At 46.1% G+C, this 17368-nt stretch overlaps 1 protein-coding gene across 1 annotated transcript in view; it reads right to left on the reverse strand.

Annotated features, from left to right (window-relative positions):
• Positions 1–17368, reverse strand: part of TBX5 (T-box 5) — a 42313-nt gene that overhangs the window by 15395 nt on the left and 9550 nt on the right. Inside the window, exons 5-6 of the mRNA XM_023528136.1 lie at positions 16615–16767; positions 9694–9785 (exon numbers count right to left, since the gene is read on the reverse strand). Coding sequence (XP_023383904.1) covers positions 9694–9785; positions 16615–16767 — 245 coding nt within the window. The remainder of the gene's footprint in view (positions 1–9693; positions 9786–16614; positions 16768–17368) is intronic.

Below are 17368 nucleotides of genomic sequence, written 5' to 3' on the forward strand. Positions count from 1 at the left end.
AGGGGCCCCGTAATCTCGCGAGAGCTTTCACTATTTATTAACTTTCTAATATGCTTGGGGAAGTCATTCTGATGTAACTTGTGTGGACACGTGAAGAACTGGGACGGTTCACCCCAGGCGGGGTTTTAGCTCAGTGCAATTAATAAGTGCTCTCTCCTTTTTATCCACCATTGTTTTGTCACTCGGTTCAGGCCGCACCAGCAAGCTGGAGAAAGAGACGGTAAATGCTGGCCATTCCATCTCACTGGTGAGAACGGGGAGATGCAAGAAGTTACCCAAATTTCCTACAGTTGGTTCAACCAAGGCTGTCTAATTGGAGCACCGAGAAACTCAAAGATACTTCCTCCTCTGGTCTTGAGCATCCCCCACTTACGACAACTTTGGTTTGAGACCTTGGGCCCCCCTTGTTAAATCTCTAGATGGTTTAATATCGGGGTGGTCGTTTCAAGTTGGGGCTCTAAAGTCAAGCTGTGTGGCTGTGACTCGAACTTGGCCATGTGGTGCTGGCCAGGTTCTTCCTTTCTTTGAGCCTCAGTCTTCTGTCTATAAAATGGGAATAATAAGATGCATCGCCTCTGAGGGTTGTAAAATGATACAGTGCATAGAAAGGCTTCGCGTATATTTGGGACACATTGCTTGACAAACACCTACTTATAAGTCATAGATTATTCTATTTTGGAGCAGAAGTTCTTACCTTGCGAGGGCTCCAGATGGTCTATAACCCCCCACCACCCAATATCTGATTATTTAGAGCTTCTATATTTTTCCAGGGAGCTATTCATATTTGCATTAGCTACTCAGAAGGGGTCTGTGATTAAAAAAAAAAAAAGTTTTGGGTGACACTTTAGAGATGGCTCTGGAATCATGGGAAAAGTCCTGAGCAGCTGGGCGGGTGACTCACGACATCTCCCTTTGCCTCAGTGGTCTCCATTTGCAGAATGGATCGATTACCAAGATCCACATCACACACCATAGATGCGAACTCTGGAAGCTGGATGTGAAGCTACAGATTTAAAAGTTCTATGCAAACTGAACTGACGGGCTGATGGCACCTTCACCAGACACCTAGTACTGAATCAAACAGCTCGATATTTTAGTTCGGTTCCGTAAAACTAACAATTTTAACAAAATGAACCATGTTTTACTTTTAGCAGGCTTTTAAAAAAAATATTTTTAACGGTTTTGGAGGAAGGATGAGAAGGTGAAGAGAAGGGTTCAGAGACTAGGCCTCGGTTCTTCTAGATGCCAGAAGGTAAGAGGAGCCGGGTCTCACTGACCTTTCTCAAACTACTTCCTCCACCCAAGGGGACTGTGTTGAGGCCTTCTCTGTTCTGAGGGGGATTACGTGGGGCCCCCTTGTTCATGCAGAAGTCAGTCAAGGGCCTTGGTGACCTCTGGTTCGAATAGTAACCTTGGCAAAGTCGCCCCAAGGTGAACGAACACTCCTGCAGGAATGCTGAGTGTTCTGTGTACTGATTTCACGGTCAGAGTCTCCCCCGCAGGAAAATAAGAAAAGAACACCTACAAAAGAATGGTTCTCTAGAAAAACAAATTTCTAACGTGGGAACATTAACTACTGGAATCGAGCAGTTAAGAAACAGGGCATAGGGTGGGGCTGAGTAGAGATGGAGAATCTCTCTAGGGGAGGGGGTTTCAGAATTGGCTGCATACTGTAATCACCTGGAGGATTTTTTTTAAAATACTGACTCCTGAGCCCCACGCGCCACCCTCCTTGCCAAGAGTCTGAAGCCTTCTTCCTTCTTCTGCACTGGGGCCTGGACATCGGGACTTGTAAAAGCTCCCCAGGAGAACGCAGCCTTATGCAAAAGAGCATATACTGTACAATTCCGTTTATGCTAAATTCTGTAAAAGACAAAACTAGCGTACAGTAAAAAAATATCAGAACACCGATTGCTTCTGGTGGGGAGGTAGAGGCAGGAATTCACTGGGATGGGGCACGAGGGGACTTTCTGGGGTGAGGGGATGTTCTAGATCATGACGGGGGCTTGGGTTTCACAGGTATGTGCTTTTTGTCAAAAAGCAGATGGTGTACGTGTGAGATTTCTGCATTTCACTGTATATTGATCTTACCTGAAACAGAATTGTGAACAAAAATTGGATTCTAGGTAATGATATACATGCTGAAGTATAGAAGGGTGGAATGTACTCACATCTGCAACTTAGTTTGACATGCATCAAAAAAATGTAAGATGGATGGATACACAGACAGATGGACGGACGGCCAGACAGACGGATGGGTGGATGGATGATGGATGCATGTGTGGATGGGTGGACTGGTGGAAGGATGGATAAATGGATGGATCGATATGCAATAGACTAGATGTTGATCGTAGAACCTCAGTGGCGGGTATAGTGTGCTCGCTGTACAATTTTTCCTTGTTTTCTATATGTCTTACGTTTTCACACTAAAATACTGGAGAGCACTCCAGCTACTTCTAATATTCAGCCAAAGCTGAGCACTAAGTGGAGAAAAGGGCTCTTTTTTTTATAAAACAGCCCAGCACAGGAAGGTCACGCATTACCTGCATGTCCTTGCTCATTCCGTAGGGCCAAGGGATTACCCAGGTGTGACCAGGGGACACCTCCTTCAGAGAGCTTATTAAAGCACAGCGTCTGACCCCTCCCTGGAGCTACTAATTCGGAACCTCTGAGGATGAGACCTAGAGATCTGCTTTTTTTACACAACCCCCGTATCCCCAGGGAACTGTAATGTCTGCCCGAAAGTTTAAGAAACGCTGTTTAAACGTGGATGAGCGAGTGATTTGCCCATGGAGGATGTCCCTGAAGAGCAGATGAACCGGGGCAGGAGGTCGGGGAGGAGACGGGTGGGGACGGCGTAGGAGATGAACAGGAAAAGGAGAGGGGACGATTCTGAGCATCCAAATCCTCCACAGACGGCCAAGAGCCAGCAAGGGACCTTGGAGACAAACCTCAGTTTTACAACGCCGGCTGGCTCCTTGCCAAACACAAGCCCCCTCTTGTTTTACATAAATTGACACTTCCCGGGGGATTCCACCTGGCCAGCCAAAAGGACAGCAAGAAGTGGGTAGTCAGTGCCCTCTCCAGAACCTTCTCTTGGAAATCACTCCTCATTAATTGGGCATTCCGATTACCTTTAACCACAAGCCTGAGAATACAAGGGCGCTAAGTAAGTCTCCCGTTTGAAAAATGACCATCTGAGGTTAGAAGCTCAACGCGAATTTAAAATCGGGAAGGAAGGGCTGGAAAAGGAAGGTGGGTTCCCATAGAAGGATTGTCATCTTTTGGGGGTCCCATGAATCCCATGAAATTCCTTGATATTTTATATATTGAGTTTTTAAGAGAGCCCCTTGCTTTACTCGGGTTTTCAGTTGGGGTCTGAGACCCTGATTAAGAAGCCCTAGAGGAAGAAGATGGAGAAGCTGAGTGTAGATACTGGAGAGGTGGGTGAGAATGGTCAGTTGCCAACATTAAAGGTAGAGATGTTTCTGGACTGGGACTGACAAACGAATCTATTTAGTCTAGAACATCCTGGGCTCTAAGTTTGTCTATCTGCTCTCCGGCTGGAGCGGGGCTCAAAACCCAAACCAGCCAAAATGGAGCCTCGGGGTTCGCCAGTTCCAGAGACCACTTCCTCCCAGGGCCTCAGTAGCCCAATGAAAAAGACTGAGGAGTAGAGGCAAACTCAGTCTTTCCATGAGGAGCTCTAAAGCCACCGTAGTTCCTCAGGTGTGACACGGCCACAGTCTGCTAGCCCCTGATGATGCTCCATACATATGGTGTACGATGTAAAGACCAGCAACACGCCACTCTGTGAGAGAGAGGTGACGCCAGAGGTGTCAGGGGGACTCACTTTGCTGCTGACTGTTCCTTTTCTGGGGTTCGTCTGTCATGTCACTACAAGCGGACAAATAGCAGCCTGGTGGGGCGGAAGGGGGATTCGCTCCACCCTGAACAAACCAAGATCACAGCTAGACCTCCGCGCCTTGATTAGCTGTGTGACCCTAGGCAAACCAACCTGGCCTCCGGCTTCACGAGGGCATGGAACCTGTCTCACACCTAAGACTGATCGAGCATCAGTCTGGGCCGGAGACCGTGCCCAGGGCTCCGTGCCTGCCGGGGCAGTGTTAAAACATGTGGGTGCACTGCGACGCTCTCCTTCTATCCAGGAGGTGGATGCCTGCCCGTCTGCCTCGAATCTGGGCCCACCTGAGTATGTCCCTCAGGCTGTGCAACCAGCAGGATGCAGCGGAAGTGACAAATACATGTGAGCAAAAGCCACAGGATTTCTTCTTGGTTCCATTAGAGGCAGCCAGCCAGGCATGGAAGGAGTCTGACTCCCCAGAGTCCACCATGCTGGAGAGGCCACATACAAATGCTCCAGGGGACAGCCAAGCTGAGGTCCCGGCCCAAAGCCAGCATCAACCGCGGGTCACAGGAGTGCACCATCCCCGACGTCCAGCCCTGTCAAGCCTTCAGAAATCTGTCACCCCGGCCAACATCTAACTGCAAGCAAGGACTTTCCCAAGTTCCTGACCCACAAACCACGAATAAAACAAAAACGTGTCCCTGTTACTTCTTGCGTCACCTCTCATACAGTGGCAACAACCAATGCCTGATCTTTCCACCATCAGCATTTACGGAGCATCCCTGAGGACTGGCAGATTGGAACTGGATGAAATCTGGAGTATTTTGATGGCATTTCGTGGAAGGACTGAGGTCGCCTGCACTTCCTCGTTCCTCTAGTGGGCCATGGATGCATTGAGGGAAGGTGATCTCCGGGGCTTTGGTTGTCGTGGATTTAGGGTCACGCATAGAGCTGATGGCACAGCTCGGAGCCCAGGCCTTTCCAGGCAGCCCAAGGAAAGTTTGGGAGTCATTTGTCTAGGTAGCCACAGCAATCAGGATACACGTATTACCTCGTTTCATCCATACAACAGCCCCAGACATAGGTTCCATAATTATCCCCATTTTACGGATGAGGAAATAGAGGCTCAGTGGAGTCGGGGAGCCTGGAGCTACTCAGCGTGGTTGACTAGACCCCACCTCCAGAGCCTGCTTCTCCAACTGTGGGCCTTGCTCCCCTGTGTGTTAATTCATCTCTGCATCCCAGTGCCCGGCATACAGTAGGCACTTAATAAATGTGTGTCAGCTGAATAATAAATCAACAGATCAAAAACGGAACGAATGAACGATGCTCCAGGCTTCAGTTTCCCCGTCTGCGAAAGGGCTTGGAAGGCTGAATTAGATGCTGTCTATTAGATCCCGTGGTCCCTTCTGTCTCTAGAATCCACGCTTCTACGAGCTCTTCCGAACCTGACCCCTACTCTATACCCCCAGGTTTCTGGAGCCCTGCCCGCTTCTTCCCCCTCGCTCGAACCCAGAAAACCCTTCTTCCCAACAGATTCAAATCCCCTTCTTCCTCCAGGGCCCAGGGCCCACGTTCTCCATAAAGGTGTCTCTGCACCCTCCACCTCCCCCATCCCCACGCCCCCAGCCCGGGCATCTTTGAACTCTAGAAAGTTCAGAACGTGTCTGCGCACATCTTAAAGAATGGAGCGAAAAAGAAACCAGCGTTCTATGAAAACTCAGAGCCCAGATCATTCCAAACAGCAATGAAGCTCCCACCACTTTCTTACTAGAATGAGCATTCAGGTGTGATTCCCCCAAATTTCTGTCATTTGCATATCACCTTGACGGTGTTCGCTGAATCTTGATACCAGCTGTACTGCCATTTAGTTCATATAGTTCTTTAAATGATCAACCTTCAGCTAATTCCTGTTCTCCTTGCCACCCTTTCTTCCTTCGAACTTAGTCTCATTCTAAGCAATAATGTCTATGAAATCAGTCTGACGTGTCTATGTATCTATGCACCCTCTAAAATCATCTCATTTGTCACCAGGGTAGGGGTACCGCCATTTGGAAAATACTGATATTTAGGTTTTGATGTTCGTTTGTTTTTTTTAAGCCACAGATTCACCATTCAAAATAACCCTGGCACTTATTTTAATCCGTCTGCTAGAGGCGGGATTTTTATCATGATTTTATTTCTTCGTTGTGCTTTCCCACGGCTCTCCCATTTTTATAATAAGCAGTTGTTGCTTCTGTAACTAGAAACCATAAATGAATGTTGGAAAATAACTAAGACATCATCTGCATTTTTCCAAACACGGAGAGTTAGGTGAAGAGAGATCGTGGGGTGAGTGCCCAGACATTTGCCAAGCTAATCCAAAAGTTACTTCTGTGGGCTATGGCGAGTCACGCTCAGCCCTCCGTAACCCCGCCCCTCGAGTCAACGCTCAGCCCTCCGTAACCCCGCCCCCTCCCTCCTTTCCATTGTTGAAATCAGAGGAAATTTCACCCTCCTGCTTCTCTCTCTCTGAGCCAGCTGTCACCGGGTGTGTGTGGAACAGGAAACAGGATTAGAAGATTAACAGTGAGCCTGCCTTCCAGCCTGGCTGTTATCACGGACGTCTCCCGAGAGCCACCTTCTCACTTGTCACTACCTATTGCGACCTGGGAGCTGGGACCACAGTCCAGAATAAATTCTGAACAAGGCCAAAACGGGGAGTAGTAGGGAGTCTTGCCCCAAATCAGATACCATTTTATTGAGCCTGACTGAGGAACCAAAGCCTTTCCAGGCACCCTCTCCTACCATTCTTATAAGAACCCTGGAAGGTGGAAGCCATGTTTATTTATGCCCATTTTACAAATGAGGGATCTGAGACTCTGTGAGGTTAAATCATTTGCCCAAGGTCACATGTGGATAAATGCAGAGCAAGAACTGCACCCAGGTTTGTCTGACTCCGAAGCCTTCTGTTAGAGGAACTCTGCTTAGTTCCCTGTCCTTCCCCGGGGCCATCTCCAGGGCACTGGGCAGATGAGCCTGTCAATGCTCCCACCTGGTCACTGGCTAGTTCAGCCCTCTCGCTCCCCAACACAACTCCTAACACAGCCACAAAGACACACATGGCTCTCAGGCTAAGCGTTTTGCTCCAACATGTCAATTACTAAGTGCCTGTGATTGCCGGCCACCCTTTCCTGCTTTCCACCTGCAGTGTCTACCCAGGAAGGACACCTCGTCAAACGCTCGCCAATCTGCAATAATGAGGGGGGGTGGTTTGGACAGCCGATTGAAACCAAAGGAGAGTCAGCTGCCTAAATATCTAAGCAGCTGTGTTTAGAACTTTCAGGAAGAGTCTCCAGAATCACTGACAGGTGAGCTCTCAAACTCATTCACTTCCCACCTGTCTCTGCTTCCACGTCTATCAGCCGCCCAATCAGCTTTCAAAAGGCAGAGCCCCGGCCTGACTCTAGGAAAGTGGAGAGGGGTTGTGGGGATAGACAGGACTCTATCTGTAGCCAGGGATAGCTTCTTGGAGGAAGGAAAAGCTACGGACCTTAGTGATGGGCAGGAGATGACCGAGAGAAGGAGGACGGGGGAAAGTCTGAGGCAGACCAAACACGCTGTTCAAAGGGCCAAAAATAATGCAAAGAACATAGGCTTGGCGCATGGCTGAAGCAGGGAGGGGGCACTGGAGAGGGACAAAGCGAGGGGAAGTGGCCAGGCCAGAGCGGAAGGGCGTGATCAACCACTTGAAGGAGTCTGAGCCTTATACTGAGGACCATGGGAGGCCTGAAACATTCTAGGTGTGGAATAACCTCGTCTGACTTCAGTTTTACAAAGATGTCTTTGGCAGCTGCCTGGAGAATGTCCTGGAGGGGAACATGACTGAAGTGAAGTCTGAATAAATTAGGAGGCTGCAGCAGGCAAGGATGGTGGGGGCTGGTAAGAGAAAGGGGGCGAATTCCAAGATATGTTAAGAAGGTAGAATCGGCAGGACCTGGTGACTGGTTAAGTTTGAGGGGATGATTTTCAACACCTTAAATCCATGACCCCATCTGCCCTTGACCTTGTGGGAAGGAGGGAAGAAGTGGGGTAGAAAAAACCCTTCAGCTGCAGGCTGGAATGGGGGTGGCTTCCATCTAGTCCCTCTCTACATAGCCTGGACCCTTACCTGCAAGAGGACGGAGGCCAGACTTTGTCTTCAGTAGCTAAGCTGCCTACATGACAGAACACCATCCTACTGGGATGGGAGTCTGAACACTGGAGGAATGAGAACTGGGCACTCTGAGCCTAGGGCCACAAAGAGTTTGAGCCCACTCAGCTGTATGTGATATTTGTCATCAACTTTTCCACTAACCGTAAACTAAATCCAACTCCAATTTCAAAATGCAGACACTTAATGCCACAATTTTTTAAAATAATAATTTAACAACTTGGTTATTTTAGCCACAGAAAGCACTTTTAATAATCCACGATCACGAAGGAAACCAATTATGACAGTAGGAATGAGTGGAGTACGTGCGTCTACCCAAAGATAATGGCGTATTATTTTATTTTTATTTTTTATTAAAATATAGTTAATATACAATATTATATTAGTTTCAGGTGTACGACATAGTCGACACTCATACACCTGACGAAGTGATCATCACACTAAATCTAATCATTCTCTGTCATTGTACAATTAGAACAGCATTACTGAGTATATTCATACAATTATAGCATAATTGAGTATATTCCCTATGCTGTATATTACATCCCCGTGACTTATGTATAGCTGGAAATTTCTACCTTATTCCCCTTCACCTTTTTTGGTCTTTTATTCCTTAAAAGTATGCAAAGTTGAATCTGATAAGCCTGCGATCTAAAAACAACTTCCACGACGTGTATTTCTAAACCCAGTGTTGAAACCACGACACTACTGCCTTTCTTTCTCTTTCTCTCAGGTCTCTTGTCTTCCTCTGAATGAGTATGTCTGTCCATCTGCCTGACTCTCTCTTTTCGTGTCTTCCAGAAAGGATAAAGAAAAGCTTCCTGAATGACCTCATTTTATTTTGGAACACGAAACCCATCGAAAGGGACAAAAATTAAAAAAACAAAACAAAACAACAACAACAACAACGTTCTTGGTCAAAGGGATCAAGATGTATTTCTAATTCTCTTGCCATATGGTAACTTATTTTGGAAGCATATCAAGAGGTAGGGAGAGCTTGACGAAATTGGCAATGCTTCTACAAGCCTTTCAAAATCAGACCAAATTCCCACTATATACATTTGCTACAGCCCCTTCTATTCATCATATCAGCAACTGTGACCACAGGATATGTAAAAATACCGAGCAATTTTTATCACCAGCTCCCAAACCCTCAGTGCCCTGGACACCACATAGTGTCAAGTTTGTCTGTATTTCACCCCCAGGAAATCAAGTCGCTAACTTCCCTTTCATTTACCAAGAGCTGTTGCCAGGAAGAAAATCATTCGTCGGCTGCGACTTATGGGAAGAAAAAGAGCGAGGATGTCACTAGAAAAACAGACACAGCAAAGAAAGAGGAGAACATGATAGCTTTGTCCCCCAGGCAGATGGAGGAGGCCAAATCCTCTCGTACTTTCTCCCCCCCAGAAAATACACTCTCTGGGTTGCGTAGTCGAGGAAACCACACGTGAGGGTTATCAGAAAGTGGGATTCGAGAAGGCTCATTCTTTTTCTCAATGGCTAACGGGGCCCCGTTTCTCGGTGCCTGATGGGTGCAGGATGGCTGGTGGAGGGAGGCGCCATGTTGCTGCTGGCTCACCTGGGTAATCTGGGGGTATGTGGAGAGGAAGGAGCGAGGAACCCACTCCCTTACCTTTGCATTCTTGACATCCTGTGCAGCTCCATGTCATCACTGCCCCGGAACCCTTTAGCAAAGGGATTATTCTCAATCTTTAATTGGGTGATCTGAGGGAAGGAGAGAGAGAGAGAGTTGGTTTTCCCTTGATTGCTACAAGACTACCTCAGGACGTGAGCTAAGAATGCGTCATGGAAAACGCGGCCTCTGGCGACCAAGAAAAGCAAATTGAGCCGGTCACGTCAAAGAGACCTACCACTTTGGGAGGAAGCTTTGAAAAAAAAAAAAAATGTTCTCCATCAGATTGCTTTAAAATGGCGGGGGCGGGGGGAGCTGGATTTGGCTTGCCTGTTAATTAAAGTCATACTCTGCATCATCATAGCCAGGTTTCATCGTTGCCATTGAAGCTCAGGATTGTGTGTTTCAAACGCCAACCAGGCCTCGGTGGGCTGGTCCCTGCTTCTCCTTCGAAAAGCTGTGCATCTTGGCACGGCGTCACACACCCTGCAGCGTGGCAGTCTCCATGTGGAAGGACTTGACTACTGCTTTCAAAATCCTACCATGCCTCATTTCGTGCTCAGTCCATAGTTTCACGTATAGACTTTGCCGGCTCGGGCAGAAAACGGTGTCTAATGAAATAAACACCAACCCATAGAATTATAACATATGTGGTAGCCATCCGATAGCTTCCGAAGCTCTTTGGCTTTTTTTTTTTTAGGTAAGAAAGAGAGAGCCCTCTTCTTGGAAAGTTTTGTTGCAATGTACAAAACTTAGCAGTAGAAGCGGGTCTTTGGTTAGAGGCCCAGAACTTTCGTGTAAACCATCCACGTAGAGTCTACTGCCGTGAATGAACGCTACCAGATACGGGGCAGAGAATGTGTCCACATAGCATTTGCTAGAAGCAGTTCCTAAAACACTGCAAGTGAATTGTGACAAGTCACCAGGGCAGCATTCACCAAAGCTCAATCATTGAAAGTTCACCGTCTCCATATCATCTCTGTATAGCACCTGGGAACCGGTCCGCTTAATATTCTTATTTAAATCTAACCACTTCTTACTTAAATTCGTTTCATACGAAGTATTACGTCACTTCTCTAGATGTCAAACTAGAATCACTTGCTGTTCAAGAAAAAGAAAACAGATATATCCAATTCCCTCTACTGGTCCCCGCAGAAAGCTCTCAACTCAAGGCCTACTTTCTCCTTGTGGCAAAGGAAGATTAAACACTTTTAGAGCTGTAGTTAACACACGTGGATACTGAACTAAGGCTCTCTCTCCCTGACAGATGAATCGAAAGAGAACTTTCTACGATTCTATCATTTTCAAGTAACGCCCCGCCCCCCCAAAAAAATCACATCTACGCCCAGTAGTACAGTTATAGCCTTTGAGGAACTCTGTACCGGGGTAATTAATAAAGGCACCCTCTAATTTGTCCACTGAGGGGCAGGCATTCTCGTATGTTCTGTTTTCTAGAAGACAGATTGCTTATGGAGGTCTTCTAAAGACTCTATAATGAATATAAAATTACTATATATCTACGTGTGTGCGTTCACAATAGAAATATATGTACATTTAACATTTAAAAAATGTACAATCCCAACAATATGACATTTTGGAAAAAGGCAAAACTGTGAAGACGGTAAAAAGATGAGTGGCTGCCAGGATTGAGGGTGGGCAAACAGGCAGAGCACGGAGGATTTTTAAGGCAGTGAAAGTATCCTGTATCACACAATAACGGTGGGTACGGGTCCTTACATGCTCGTCCAAACTGGAAGAACATACACCACCAAGAGTGAACCATAATGTACACTACAGATTTTGGGGGACACGGCATGTCGGTGCAGGTTCATGGATTGTGACAGCTGTCCCACTCTAGTGGGGGACATGGATAGTGGGGGAGTCTGTGTGTGTGGCGGGGGACAGGGAACATGTGGGAACTCTCTGTACCTTCTGCTCAACTTTCCTGGGAACCTAAAACTGCTCTAAAAAAATCGATTAAAAAACATTGTTTTCACACGCATGGGTACTTATATGTCTACACATTCCCTCCTCCCTAATTTTTTTAAAGATGGTACCCATTCCTGCAGCTTTCTGATTTCGACTTGACAGGTCAGAATGAGTAGACAAGTCTACGAAACCCCCTTAAAATACAGTCTTTTAAATGTGCTCTTCTGAATCCAGTTCTATCTCGAGTGTAAAAGCCCATCTAACAGGGCGCTTTTTCTCACTCCGGCTTTGTCACAATAAAATGTGACCCACTTCTTCACAATCATTTTCTTCACAATCATTAGGGCAAAAAAAAAAAAAAAGAGAGAGAGAGAGAAAACATAAAAAGGGTGAGCTTTGATATTTCATCAGGCGAAATCTTTTGCTCAAACCCATTCTTTGCACCTCAGTTTACTTTTACCTAATTCTTGAACTGATCACCATAGCTTCCAAAAATACGATTGCATAGGAGAAGCCCAATTTGCTGTAGAGACACTTAGGTGTGTTGATCTTACATACATCTTGCTCCGGACACTGAGTATAGATGCCTACAGGACATAAGAATTTCCCTCGAGAAATGTCAACATACAAGCTTGGCTTCCGGTGAAAATGTCCATCTTATTTCGTAATCAAAATGTCATCTTCATTTCGATATGTATGATAACCCTGTCCTTGAAATTCCCCTCTCATGTGCTGCGAGTCAGCTAGCTTACTCACGGGCACACAAACACACAGAGACACGGGGATCTCTGAATTCTACCAGCAGGCCCCCCTGAAGGGGACTTCCATTAGTCATACAAACGTACTCCCTCCAAAAGGAGCATAAAACCGGATATCCAGGGGAGGGTTGGAGGTGGAGGGAAAAAAACAAATATAAATGCCAGCTCCAACCAGTGAGACAGAGGTTGTAAAAATTAATGAGAATAATTGTTGTGAATTCTTGCTTTTGAAAAAAAAAAAAAAGGAAAGAAAAAATCCTCACGAGGGCCAAAAATCTTAATTATGTCTCTCTATTAGGGGTTCATTTCCTGGTCCCAACCAGAAAGCTCATACCTCATAAATACAGGCTCCTTACACAATGATTTAAGCAGGAGGAAAATGCCTTTTAATGGCAAAGTAAGTTAATATCGGGGGATAGACGTGTTCGCATACACGGCCATTGTTGCAAGAGCAGGGAAACGAAGTTCCCACGTGACCTTTTTTTAACACCTAAATATTTCTAGGGATCGCTCCGGGAGCTGCTGACAACTGCAGCGAAAACCTTACAAAAACGCGTTTCACAGAGTGAACGTCACTGGGGAAGATTCGAGTTTTTAAATATCTTTTTCAAGCTGTCAACCATCTGGGGAAATAACTCCCAAATCCAGCTTAGGGTCGCAGCTGGGCTGAGGAAATATGTCGTGTCATTAACAGCCCTGTGGTACCCGGCGTGTGACTGCAGCCTAAGAAATGAACTCCGCCACATACCTGCCTCCACCTGGTACCTGCGTCCTAGCAGTGAAGGTCATTGTGAAGGCACTGAGCCCTTCTGACCAAACGTCGGTGGCTCGCATTTTTCCAAACTGTTCTTGCAATTTAATCACCCAGATTGCTTTTCTTTCCCGCTCACTTATCCAAAGCGTAACGCTGGGCAAATAGTCCTTGAATTGACCACATGATCAGCGAATGAACTAACTAAACCACAAAGACTAACCTTTTGTGGTTTTTCAACCACAGAGCAATAAGAACTTATTTTAAATTCTCAGTCTTTCAGGTTCTAAAACAGGGTAGGAAAGTGTTTTCCAGAGCCTGCATTTTACAAATTGATCATTAAGTAGTCAATCAATGCGATTGTCACCAACTTTCTGTGCTCACTCTTGTGCCGCAGCCTGTGCAACATTTACCACGGATTATCTCCTGTAACCCTTACAACGATAACAACAAATAATTCTCCCACTACCCCCACTTCACAGATGCGGAAAACTGAGTTAAGTAACTTGCCCAAAGTCAAACGAATTTGAACCCGGGCAGCCTGCCTCCAGAGTCCCACCTGAACCCCATGAGATGGTGAGTAAGAGCTCAGGTGACTTCTACCCATGAAGTCAGGAGCCTCAACACCCGGTCCAGGTGGGACAATAAAGTAACAAGACAGAGTCCACAAATCACGCTCAGCCTGGCCCGCTGATTTAAGCCACACATCATATATCCACGCGGGGAACATTTGCAGCAGCCCTGGACTTGAACTGGGAAACTGTACTGCTTTAGGCTTTCTCCTGATGAAGAAAGTACGTGCCTTTGGCTCTATACAACTAAAAAGCGGGGTGAAACCGCATACGGGGGAGAGTGACAGAAAGTCGTCTCCCATGAAATCCTTCTTCCGGATGTCAGGCTGGCTAAAAAGACCCGTATGCAGAGCTCAACTGGGCTCCCTGGACCGACCCAAAAGAAAAGAAGCAAACCCTGTGTGTGAACCCTTTGTGTGGTCATCGGATACGTAAATATCCAAATGTATATATACTTGGAGATGCACGTTCTTAGATCCATGAGCATTTAGATACACAGTCTCCTAGTTCGTGCTCAGGACTCACACACACACACACACCCCATTGGGCTTTCATTCACGGAGATCACTAAACCTATTCATCAGAGAAGACGTGTTTTTAAAGAATAGAAATCTGATAGAGCAGAGAATTATAATCTGAAATTTATATAATGCTATTAACCAATGTTACCTCAAAATTTTTAATTTTTTAAATGGGGGGAAAAGAAATTTGGGGTGTGTTGGGTATATTCATAAGTGGTTATGGTGATAGTCTCCTGGATATGAGTTGAACTTATCAAATCGTATACTTCCAATACTGTAGTTTATCGTATGACAATTATGCCTTGATAGAGCTGTATACAAAGAGAGAGGGAATTCCCTCTCATCGACCCACACCTCATGGACCCCAAGATCTTAACTACACGGAGCTTAGAATTTTCACCAAAGGATCTGAGCACACCCACAGGTTTCTTCAGGTCACTGTCATGTGTACACCAATTTCTGTCCTTTCTGTATGAACATGAGCTTTCTTGGCAAAAAAAAAAAAAAAAGAAAGAAAAGAAAGAAAGAAAGAAAAAGAAAAAAGTAGAGAAAGAAAAAGAAAAAAGAAAAGAAAAAAAATCCTACATATTTTTGGACCCTCTAAGCCTATATATATTGCATTTTTTCCATTTTTTTTCCCTGTGACTGTCACCACAAAGTCAAACATAAGTTTACAGCAACCACAGAAGAAACAGGTTTCTAGCAGCCAGACTCAAAATTAGCCTGAAATAATTTTGCAACTTTCAAGACATTTAGTCTTAATGTTTTGGCTCCTGTTGGTTCTTCTGGGGAGAACTCAGAAAAATTTTCTTTCCCTTTTAAAAAGTAATTGCATTTTAGGGGGAATGAGCTTTCTTCTGGAGAGAAGCTCTCTTGAGACCTGGGTTCCCAGACAGGCCTTGTGGCCTGAAAGAGACTATCCATCACAGTTTGGCCCGGTCACTGACAATTTGAATTTGGAGATGGCCCACAGCATTTTGTAATTGCCCTGACTTCTCTGGGGGGCGCTTAGCTGACACCCTGTTTGGACTGGCATGACCCTCACTGGGTGACTGGAGGCTTGCGGGTGCTCTCACCCCCAACATGTCCTCTCCTGCAGGTGGGAGAGGCGCTGTGGAGGGGGAGAGATGTCACCATCTCATGTCTATCTCTTTAAGTTCTCCATGGGACCCACTCTCACTGATTCCCATATGGAGACCCCTCCTTCCTCTCCCCTACAAACAGCCCTCTAACCCCAAATCACTGTGAATACTCTTAACAGTTTACAGCTCGGCAGTAGCAGAGGCCCCTCCCCTGCTCCCATATCTTGCCATTTCAGATTCCAGATCCTTTCATCACCAGCCTTAGGAATCATTCAGTCCCGCTGCCCCCATCAATACAACGGATCCACATGCACTCAGGTTTCTAAAGAACAGACATGAACCATGACAAGTCAAAACGAACCCTTTCTCATGAGGAAGACTAAATAACGCTCCCCCAGCCTGCAGTTATGGGGCGTATGTTCCAATATAGTTATCAAGCTTTGAAATGCCCAAAGCAGGGCCTGTATTTCAAAACAGTGTGGGGTCTGACATTGACACAATCATTCTGGCATCACCCCACTTCTAGCTGCAACCACTTTCTCCCAAACAACTCACTGGCCACGTGCACGCTGCACTCCCCCGCACCCCCCCACCCCCAAAGACACACAAAGACCAGGCTGTGGTTTTGCAGAATCCTGTCTAAGTCCTAGGAGCGGTGGTCTAGGCTGCCGGTGGCACAGCTTGATCAGTTTTTGTTTTTGTTTTTGTTTTAACAGTGCAAACCATGCTTTAGCATGTGGTCCAGGGGGCAGTAATTGCTGAAACCAATTAGAGAAGCATCTGGAAAATCCAAACCCAAGGTTTCCGGTAACTTTGCCACCTGCCCAGATTCGACTTGAAATGCATCCAAAAGGCAGAGTGGAAGGGAGAAGTTGATTGACCCCATTGGAAAAGTGTCCCTGGGATGGGTGGCCCCAGGCCTCCACCCCAGAGCACGGAGTCATGAAGTAAAGTGATGTGTTTTTTACTGATCATTTCATGAGTGCTGTGGGATGCCTTCTTGAGCGTCTGGGCATCTATGGTTTGACGAGGTTTTTTTTTTCTAATTGGTGTTTGTGTTTGTGTGTGTGTGTGTGTGAGAGAGAGAGAGTGAGAGAGAGAGAGAGAGAGAGAGAGAGAGAGAGAAAATATTTGTGAAACCCAGTGAATATAGTACAAACAACCACAATTCTTAGGCTTCGGCTCTGTCTCATTCCCAGCCCCCGGGGATAGAAGTTGACGCCCACTGTGTAGACACCCCTGCAGAGTCAGGAGAAGGAGCAGGCAGCCCAGGCCCTCTGGTTCCCTGGCACCGGGTCCTGGGCTTACCTTGTGATTCTGGTAGGAAGTCACCGCGATAAATGCTGTCTCAGGAAAGACATGGGTGCAGAAAGCAGTATTTTTTGAACCAAATCCATTATTTTCGTCCGCTTTCACGATGTGTAATCTGGGCTGGTATTTGTGCATGGAATTTAGAATAATCTAAAAATAATAAAGAAAATGAGATTGTAAGAAAAATGAACACCCCTTTGTTTCCAGATAAAACCCGGCTCTCTACCCCACCCCATCCCCCCAAATTAGCCTCCTTATATAGGCTCTCGAAAAATAGTCCGATTTTTTTTTCTCCTGTTTTGAAAAGGGGCCAGTGATTTCATTAAAAAGAAACATTTCAAAAATGACAATTTCCAACCGAAAAAGCCAGGGTAATATTCCAGGAATCTACCCAAAGCACACACGGCAGTAAATCAGAATTCTTAATAAAGTTTGCTTAATAAATTAACTCCCCTGCGTAGGGCCCTTCCCGCCCCCAACGGGACCAATGCGAGCCTGGAGCAAGAAACCGGTGTCCCGGGGCACGCCTGGGTGACAGTTTTGGAATGAAAAGGGAGAAGAAACAAACAAATAAACAATCAAACATACAAATAACCCCCTCCACTAAAAAAGAAAAGAAAACTCTAAGAGATGCAAAGGAAGAGATCAAGCGTTGGCAGAACTGGAATAAAAATCAAGGGCTTGGCCCTTTGTTTGGAAAATGTACGAAGTGGAGTCAATGAAAAAGGATAATGGGTTAGGGGCTGGGGCT

This window comes from Pteropus vampyrus, unplaced genomic scaffold (assembly GCF_000151845.1).
Source record: "Pteropus vampyrus isolate Shadow unplaced genomic scaffold, Pvam_2.0 Scaffold23, whole genome shotgun sequence".
In the NCBI taxonomy this organism is placed as follows: Eukaryota; Metazoa; Chordata; class Mammalia; order Chiroptera; family Pteropodidae; genus Pteropus; species Pteropus vampyrus.